Source organism: Zingiber officinale, chromosome 11B, assembly GCF_018446385.1.
Source record: "Zingiber officinale cultivar Zhangliang chromosome 11B, Zo_v1.1, whole genome shotgun sequence".
Lineage (NCBI taxonomy): Eukaryota > Viridiplantae > Streptophyta > Magnoliopsida > Zingiberales > Zingiberaceae > Zingiber > Zingiber officinale.
Window position 1 is genome coordinate 76,450,756 of NC_056007.1, and position 10,400 is coordinate 76,461,155.

The window sequence follows — 10,400 nt, forward strand, 5'->3', positions numbered from 1 at the left end:
CAAGGTTGACTGGTTGAGAGTTTGAGTTTAGATGTTTGACAATAAGAAATTGATTGAAGAAGAGTCAAGTAGGTCAAGGTTGTGGATCCTTGGGAAGTCCTAAGCTGTGATGTTAGGTAGAATGGAAGTCACTGGGGCCGGTTGGAAAACCCTAGTGAGTGAAGTTGTTAGGTGAAAGTCACGGGTGAAGCCGGGAAAATCCGGATGGATCAGGGCGATCGGACATCGGTGTTGGGAAGGTCCCATGTGTCGACTTGCGCGAGATTGTCGGAAGTAGTATTGACCATAAAAGTCCAAGTGGGTCGAGGGTGGGACAGGGAAAGTCCTAGCGGGAAGTCCAGGTCGGGTGACAGATATGATTTACCAGCAGTTGACGGATGTTGGTTGAGAGGTTTGGAACTTGGTTTGGGCAAAAACAAGTTGGATCGTCGATCGATGAGTGAATTCCGAGGTGGATGGATCGGGTTAGCGAGCGAGCGAGCCTGCGGATCGATCGGATCGATCCGGATGTCCCGATAATCTTTCAGTAGCGTGGATCGATCGAAGATCGATCTGACAGGAATCCGGTGGGATCGTCAGCCTCCGATCGATCGATTAGGACGATTCGATCATTCGATCAGCACGGCATCGAAGTAGGACCGAGCGCCACGATTCCCACATCTCTCGCCATTCGATTTCACATCTTGCGCCTCCACTCGGACTCAGAATCGGTCGCCCGAGTTCTTGAAGGATCATCTTGGAGAGTCAAGATCGCAAGCAGAAGAAGCTATTGGTTTATACTCATTGTATAGTTTGTTCTTGTATCCTTTCCTCTCTTCTTGTATTGAGTCTTGTGGGCTTCTCCGCCTTTAGTAGTTACCATAGGATTCATAGTGGAGGGTGTGTGCGTTGATGTGGATCCTTTTAGTCATTGTGAGGTTGGATAGTCACATAGTGTGAGTGTTTCTTTGTATTTCGGCGCACATCTTTGAAGAAGATGACCGTAGAGCGGCAACGGCTAGTCAGCGAGGGGCCGCTTCCACGGAATCGCGAAGGGTCAAGCATAACAAGAAAAGCTAGAGGGTGAAGTTGAAGCAAATTCATCAAAGTCAAAGATTTCAAGCTCAACTTCAAGATGCAATTCCAAGATGGACTTGGATTTGACACAAGGGTGGCTCCACCATACACTTCGACAATCTAGAATAGAAAACTTTCTTATGATGGAGATAGAGCAATGGTTTGCTCTAATGGAAGGATTTGAAGCTTCAACAAACTCGGGCAAGCTTCTCAAGAAAAGCAAATGGAGCTCGAGCAAGTCCAAGGTGCGATGCAACATGACCAAAGCTTTTGGTCAATTTGTTGCAACACCATCCTTTGCAAAATTGGAGAATTTGAAGATGAATTATGGAGCAAATTGGACAAGCTTCGAATGAAGATCCCTCCACTACAAAGCAAGAAGTATCCAGAGGGTGACTCTTTGGAGCAAGACCAAGAGGACTCAGGTTGAGATGCTCAACCTCCAGAAGAGAAATCAAGCTTCATCCTCGAGAATGCAACCAGAAGGAACAAGGAGGAGCATACTCCTTGTTTCATATTCAAGATGATGAAGCCTCCACCTCTAGGATTGAGGGGAGCAATCCTTGGTGACGGATCAAGAAGAAGGAGAAGCTTCACGCTCCGGGTCAAGAGACAAGAGGAGGAAGAAGATTCTACCTCCAAGTCAAGAAAAATCAAATGGAGGAGAATCAAGGTCCGATCAAGTGGAAGCTTCTACCTCCGGATCAATCCCTACAAGCAAGGTATAAATATTTCAATTAATAATAAAATCATATTATATGCTTAGAATTTCTGCAAGGCAAGTGAGAAGAAGGGCAGAAGTGACACAAAAGGCAAAGCCAAGGAGATCATCCCCAAACAAAGAGCAGGAACATATTATATGCCTCTTGCAATCAAAAGGGGTCAATGCCCCAGGGGAAGAAGGTGGTCAAGGCTCAAGGAGGCACTAGTCAAGGGAGGTGAAGAAGGTATCTTTTATTGAGCCTACCCCTTTACATTATGGTAAAAAGCATGATAGTTCTAATTTTTATCATTTTAATGTGATTTACCATAAGAATAGGAAGCATGAGGGCTTTAAGGAAAAGCATGTGGCCCTACATGCCAAAACTACCCAACCTAAGGTTAGGAAGGTAGATTGACACTTGGGCAAAAATACTAAGGATAATAGATACAAGCCCAAAAACAAAAATGCTCATGGGTGTAATGAAAAATCAAAATCTAAGGATTTAATGATAGAAAATCAAGTCTTGAGATCAAGACTTGATAAGATGGAAAAGACCATAAAAAGGATGGAAAATATCCTAAAAGGGCAAAATGAGCATATCCTAGGATTAGGGGTACAAAAGCCATCCAATGGCCATAGAGGTTTGGGATACAAACCCAAAGCAAAAAGGGATGTGCCTAGTTATCATAGGGTTCCATATAGCTATGGAACAAACCCTAAGTCTAGAGGTCAAGTCAAAGATACAAGGGAAGATATCCCTAGAAGTATCTTTGCAACCAAAGTGACTAAGACTTCTAAGAAGTCTAAGAAAGTCACTAACAAGGTCACAAGGGAGGCTATCCCTAGAGTTGACTTAGAAAATGTGACCAAGGCTTCTAAGAAGCCCAACAAGGTCACTAGGAAGGTATCTAGGGAAGTTATCCCTAGTGAGTACCTAGAGCATCCAAGGAGCACCAATAGGTGTTGGGTTCCTAGGAGCATTTTATCTACCCCATAAATGGGTTAGAGAGTGTCAACTCGATTAGAAGGGTAGTTAACCCAACTCAAGGAGCATTTTCAAGGTTTTGTTAACCTTTGAAAATGAAATGGAATTATTATTTACTCCTTGAAAGAGTAAAATGTGCCTAATGGTGGAAGAATTGATTTTAATCTTAAATGGCACATATTGGGAAATTCATAAGAACTACCAAGTTGGGATTTTGGTATGTTCTTAGGAAATTTAAGGCAATCCGGGCCTTAATTTAAAAGTGCTACTTTTGTGACTTAATTTAAGTGGCACAAATTAATCAAGGGAATTAGAAATGTCATTTTAGGCTTTGACATTTTCATGAAGCACTTTAGGGCAATCTAGGTTTAAGTTGTAAGTTTAGCTAAGATTTTAAGGATACTTAGATAGTTGATCTAGGTATATTTTATTTATGCTAAATCTTGCCATGATTGTTTGCCCATCATATGCCATGACATCATATTTATTTTTGCATTCATGTTTTATTATGCAAAATCCAAAAATACCATGTCATGACATTCATACATCATGTAGTTATAGGAATCTTTCTTTTGAAAGTTATTTTATTTTGATGTATGTCATAACATTATCATGCATTAGTTTAATTCCTTGTAATTAAGGACAAATGACATTTAACAACACTTATTAACAAGTGACATCTTAGGTGGATGTCTAATATCCTTAAAATGCCTAGATAGATATGCATGATCCCTAGATTAGGGCAAAACCAAAATCTAGACTATAAGGTGACTTGTATGTGCTTTAGTGCACATTAGATACAAGTGAGATGTTAGGATGATGAACAAAGTTCAAGATGTTGATTTAGTGCATTCTTTTGAGTTTTTAAGTTCATCAAAACACATAGTTATGTGTTTTCCCATCATTGGGAAAGCTAATGTACAAGTCATGTGCATTATGCCCAAGGAACATGATGGGATATCGGTTTTGAAAATATTTTTAAAGATTCTTTTGGAAAACCATGGTGAAGGCTATCTTTGACACAAACTTGAAGAAAACGCTAAAGTTTTAGCAAGTTTTCAAGCTTATGTCAATCTTTGAAAATATGATGTATTTTCGTAGAAAACTATTTTCCATGATTAAGTATGCCTAAATAATGTCTACACGAAATTTCATGATTTTTGGATTTTTGTAGAATTTTCTAGGGGTTTACGTGGAAATCAGCAACTTCGATCGATCCATGGATCGATTGGGTTCTGAATCGATCGTGGATCGATTCGACAATCTCCATGACGAGCTCTTGGATGATCGGTCGATCGATCCGGTAGTATCGATCTGAGTGGATCGATCGAGAAGGATCAATCGATTGGAACCCAACTCCATCGATCCAATTGCTTTGATTTGGGAGGAAGGCGATTTGACATCTTTGAACCTCTTTGAGTCTAGGTAACCAAATTCAAAACCCCAAAATACATTTGTATACATACAAAGGGTGTTTTCATGAGAAAACAAGGATGGATTGGTTAAGGAAGGCTTTATTGAAGTTTAGGTTGAGGTTTGTTTCAAATTTTGAGTATTTGAACCTCAAAACTTTTTGGTTTCCTAAAGGTTTAGGGATTCCAAGTCATTGTTGGTGCAATGACAACCATGTTTTAGGGGAGGACTCTTTAAAGACATGAAAAATTTATTTTCATGAACCTTGGAAGGTGGTTAACCTTCTTTAAAGAAAATGCTCATGTATGAGCTTTTGATGGGGAGTGGATATCCTCATTATTTCAGGGAACTCAAGTGGTTAGAAAATACTCAAGGTTGGGTATTTGTCTATATTGAGGAGAAGTTAAGGATATATGAAGGGTATGGGACCTTCATTATCATGTTGATCTATGCAGTGATGTTGTGAACAACGAGAGCAACTCTTTGAGGAGAGTCGTCAAATGGATTTGTTGATGTGTAAAATTGGGAAAAGGGTTGATGTGTGCCCAAAGATGGGTTGATGTGTGCCAATAGGGGAGAATGAAAGGACCTATGAATGAGTGTAAGTTAGGCTTTCATTAGGGGGGGAAAATGAAGAGCTTAATTTATGTGTTCATTACACAGTGGCATGAAGATTGAGGCTATAGGATTAGCCTAACACATGTGGTATTGTATTGTTATTGGTATTGTCAAACATCAAAGGAGATTGTTGGTGACATCCCTCGAGTTCACAGTTGTGACCAAGTGAGTCTTGGTTTGAGTTTAGATGTTTGACAATGAAATTGATTGAAGAAGTCAGGCAAGGTCAAGTTTAGGATACTTGGAATCTAGCGGGATGTTAGGTAGAATGGAAGTCACGGTGAGTGAAGCGCATTGGCTAGGTGAAAGTGAGTGAAGCTGTCACAGTGAGTGAAGCTGGCGAAAATCCATGGATGGATCAGGGACGATCGGACATCGGTGTTGGGAAGTCAAGTGGGTCGTGTTATTGAGAATGCACGAAATCTTGGATGGGGGAAGGTTGACCGGACATCGGTAAAAGTCTCTGGTCAAAGATTCGGACACTGGTGAGAAGTCCTAGCGGTCGAAGGGTGACTTTGGGCGATGTCGCGAATTGGGCAACAAGTCAGGTGTTGGATCGATCGATGCCGGAACTTCGATCGTGGATCGATGGGCAAAATCGAACGATCGTGGATCGATATCATGTCCCATCGATCAATGAGTCCAATGAATCTTCGCGATCGGCTCGATCCTTCCGCATTACAGAGCGATAAGTCTTGGATCGATCCGTGGATCGGAAGCCTCCTCGAAATCGGGCACGCGTCGATGGATCGATTCAGATAAGCGTCGAGGAACGGAATCGCTGGCATGCGATGCCTCATGCTTCTCCCGACCTCACGATCCCTCCTTGGATCTCTTGAAGCTAGCTCCCTCCAGACTCACACAAGCTTAGATCCCAGGATCTTGGGGAGGTGGATCGCCGAAGCAGGCTATTGGGAACTCAGTTGTGCTTCTTGTGTACTTGTATCCTTCTGTATTGATTGAGCTTCTCCGCCTCTTGGTAGTTACCATAAAGAGTGTTCAGAGGTTGGTGTGGTGGATCTCTTGTGAGGGGATGTAAACAAGTGTTCGTGTTAGCGTTGTGTGGTGTTTTGTACATGGGTCTTAACTAGTGGCAGTATCAAAGGTAACGAAGCGACGAGCTATTCACCCCCTCTACTTTTGGTAACACTAGTTTATTGTGGTGTCCGGATTGTGTATCTGAAATACCATGTTATTCTAAATATTTAGCAAATGGACTAGGGCACTGCCCTGAGTTATCATACTTACCATAATATTCACCACCCCTATTAGATCTAATAATCTTCACCTTTTTGTCTAATTATCTCTCAACCTCATTAATAATACCTCTAAAATATTCACTAATTGAGATTTTTCATTCAATAAATATACATAGCTATAATGTGAATAATCATCGATAAAGGTCATGAAATATTTGTCTTCACCAAGAGATGAAACATCAAAAGATCCACATATGTCAGCGTGTATAATTTCTAAAAGTCATGTGCTTCTTGTAGCTATTTTCTTAATTATGTGTTTTGTATGTTTCCCCTTAATACAATCCACACAAATATCAAGATCAGTAAAATCCAAATCATGAAGAATTTCATTCTTTACTAATCTTTGTAATCATTCTTTGGACATATGACCCAAACATTTATGCCATAAGTAAGCTAAGCTTTCATCCACTAGACCACGTTTTGTTCCAATAACAAATTATTAAGCTTTAATTTATATAAGTCATCACAAAGAACACTAGAACCAATAGAGTGATTATTCTTAAACAAACTAAAATATCCATTTTCAAACTTAAATGAGTGTCCAACTGTATCAAGTTTTGATAAAGAAATTAAATTTCTACTAATATAAGGAATATAAAGAGTTTGAAAAAGATCTAAATGATATCAGTGTCTAAAATCAAACGATAAGTTCCAATAGCTTTAACCTGTCCTTTGCCTCTATTTAAAACTTTTCATTGTCAAAAGAAACTTTTCATTTGTCAAAAGAAACTTTTCATTTGGCCTTATGGCTTGGATAGTAAGGAATCCTTGTATCGTATTTAAAACACGAGTAGTATAACCAGAATCAATTCACCATGTATTATAAGGAACTTCTATCAAATTTGATTCAAAACATACAAAAGCACTGGACTTATCTTTCTTTTTGAACCAAGTCTTTCATTTTTGGCATTTCTGAAAGTGTCCAAGCTTGTGTCAAAAATAACACTTATTATTCTTTTATCTCTTCTTTTGATTTTGGAAAGATGGTACATTTAACTTTAAGTGTCTTTTATTGTCCTTTGTATTTTTCTTTCTTGGATTCTTTCTAGTATTAGGATGACTCATGAAATTAATCGAGTGAACTCCTTATTTCTTAAGTTTTGCTTCCTCTTGAACAATTATACTTTGCAATTCTGTCACATTCTATTTATCCTTTATAGTATTATAATTAATTTGAAATGGATCATAATTAGGAGGCAAGGAGTTTATAATAAACTGTACAAGGAAGCTTTCACTAAATTTCATTCCCATGAAATTAAATCTTACTACGATATTCATTATCTAAGTGATATGCTCATTCATGGTACGAGAGCCATTAAACTTCATAGTGGTCAACATATCCATTAATGTCCCATAAAGTAATTTATCAACAACTCAGATTGAGACAGTTATTCTACAAACTTCATAAATTTCTTAACATCATCTATTTTAGGGATTGTTGGCTTAATGATGTCTGCTACAATTATTCGTATAAACATCAAGCTAAGTCTATTTGATCTTTCCCAAATCTTATGGAAAAATACTTGTTCAGTGTTGCTAGACCTTCAAGTATGAAGATACTAGAACCTCTTAGACAATTATGTTTCTCCATCTTGACTTTTTTACTTTTCATAATTTCTTTGATGGAGCAAAGGTCCATATATAAGAAAGAGGGAGGATCATTTTATGACTTTTCATTTACACATTCTTTTACATTCAATTATCTTGTAATGTAATTAGTTTATTCTCATATTACATAAATATGCGAATAATCTTTTTATTTTCTTTTAAATATATTTACATGAATATGAAGAAAATTGTTTCATTAAAGTAGAGAAAAATCCTTAATCATAATCCCAATTTTACAAATTGTTTCTTCGTTGACCAATATCTAACTATTAATAATAATTGTGATTATTTAATCGTGTTATAAAATTAAGATATACGAGCAACCGATTAGAAAAATAAATCATATATAGATATTAATAAGTGTAACATAATGTTCTAAGGAAAAAAAAAGAAGAAATCATGCACAAGCATGATCGCCTGAGTTAATCAAACTAAATGCAGGTATCTTCCTTACAGATCCCTCCTTCATCTCCTTCCTCACTCTAATTGCTTCATTCCACATTCCTTTTCCAGCGTATATGTTGGACAAAAGTACATAATCTCCACAGTGCTCCGACCGTAACTTCCTCAAGCCTGCCACTGCAATCTCAGCCACTTCCACGTCTAATTCCACCCTGCAAGCACTCAGAAGACTCCTCCAAACAATCTCATTCGCTCTGCCCTCCATCGACCTCACCAACTCCAAAGCTTCCCTCACCTTCCCCGCCCTGCTCAGAAGGTCGATCAAGCAACCATAATGCTCCACTCTGGGAGAAATTCCGAACTCCCTCTGCATGGATCTGAAGTAGCTCAATCCGTCTTCCACCAACCCGGCGTGGCTACAGGCATTCAGAACCGCCACAAATGTAACAGCGTCAGGCCGCACACCAGAGCGCTGCATGAGGTGGAACAATTCAAGGGTCTCTCTGCTGTGCCCGTGAACTGCAAGGGACCTGATCATGGCGCTCCAGGCCATGACATCTCTTTTCGGCATTTTGTCGAACACTTGGCGTGCCCCCTCCGTGCAGCCGCATTTGGAGTACATTTCAATCAATGACGTGCCCAGTACCGCATCGAAATAGGGAAATCTTTCTTCCAAGTAGGCGTGGATGTTTTTCCCAGCGTCGAGCATGCCGGCGTGACCGCAGGCAGTCAAGGTAGTCACCAACGTCGGTCCGTCGGGGGTGAGCCCGGCTCTCTGCAATTCATCGAACACCTGCAAGCCCTGCGTGAAGAAGCCGTTGTGGACATACGCGCCTAAAAGAGCATTCCACACGCCGACATCTCTTACTCGCATTTCGTCGAACACCTGCTTCGCCTGTAGCAGGCAACCACATTTCGCATACATGTCGATAAGGGCCGTACCCAGATTGACCAGTTTTTCAAATTGCAGCGTTCTTTTGCAAACGCGACCATGAATTTGCCTTCCCAAACCCACTTCCTTCACCTGAGAGCAGGCAGAGAGGACACTGATCATGGTGACGTCGGTCGGCGCAACGCAGGCGGACCACATCTCGCGTGACAGCTGCATAGCTTCAACCGGGAGACCGTTTTGAGCGAAGCAACTTAGCATAACATTCCATGCAATGACGTCCTCCTTCGCAGGAACCGCGTCGAACAGCTTCCCGGCGCATCCCACCTCTCCGCACGAAGCGTAGGCGTGCATCAACGAGTTGGTGGCGTGGCCGCCGGACAGACCTGATCCGGCGACCACCATGAGGCCGTGGACGGCTCTCGCGGCCTCGCGGGCCCGCAAGAGAGCGCACGCCTTGAGCGCATAAGCGTAGCTGTAACCGTCGGGGCGCAGTGGCGGGGTTCGGAGCATCTGCGCGAACAGGTGGAGGGCATGCAGAGGCTGGGGGCCGAGCGAGAGGGCCCTGATGAGAGTGTTCCAGGTGAAGAGGTTGGGCGTCTGGTGGGAGTGGGAGAAGAGGAGCAAGGCATGGGGAAGGCAGTGTGGAAGGTGGAGCTGGAGTGGGAGTTTAATGGCGAGGATCTCGACGAGCTTGCCCACGAGGAAGGGGTTGGTGTGCAGGCCTAAAGTGACGAGAGGAGCTTGGATTTGTTTCACTTGGCTTAGCGCGGCGCATCGATCCAGGAGGAAAATGTAATGGCTGGGCACAAAGGGAGAGCAGTAGTGTGGGAAGAAGTGCAGCATCAGGCTAATTTCGGAGGCATACTCTGGATCGTCCAAATCAGGGAAGCATATAAATAAAATTAACTGCATGTGTTCATGGATGGATTGAGTTCAACAACACAAACAAAATTGAAGAAGAAAAAAAGAAGTCAAAATGTAAGATTAGGCGCTTGAGCCGGCTCGTTCTTTGAATGGTTTCCCAACGCCAACGGCGGCGAAGAAGGTAACTCCGGCAGTACTGTAATTCGAGAAGCTCCTGACTGCGGCAGTAAAAATGGAGAAGATGGCTGAGAGGAAAGCCGCCAAGACCAGGTAGTCGCCATGAAATGCCGCGCGCCTAACCAAATGAGGGAGGAACAGGGTGAGGGAGACGATTGAATTTATCGACTGCGGGAGCGATCAAGAATCCGTTGGGAAAATTAATAGAGAATTAATTAATTACTATTGCATCTTTAATCATTATACTAAAATTAAAATAAAAAACAAGAAATGTTTTATCCTAAGATAATTATTAATTCTATTGTATGATATCATTTTTATTTTACTATTTAGAGGGTGTTTGGTTGAGCTTATAAGCTCTCTAAAATAGCTTTAAGTTGTTTTAGAGTTTATAAGTTCTTCAAATTTGTTTAAATTTATTTA

The 10,400-nt window shown here is 41.0% G+C and overlaps 1 protein-coding gene across 1 annotated transcript; it reads right to left on the minus strand.

The window, feature by feature from the left end:
• Positions 1 to 8,039: 8,039 nt before the first annotated feature.
• Positions 8,040 to 9,779, minus strand: LOC122034054 (pentatricopeptide repeat-containing protein At1g08070, chloroplastic-like). The gene has a single exon (XM_042593191.1). The coding sequence runs from the start codon at positions 9,777 to 9,779 to the stop codon at positions 8,040 to 8,042; it is 1,740 nt and encodes a 579-aa protein (XP_042449125.1).
• Positions 9,780 to 10,400: the final 621 nt, after the last annotated feature.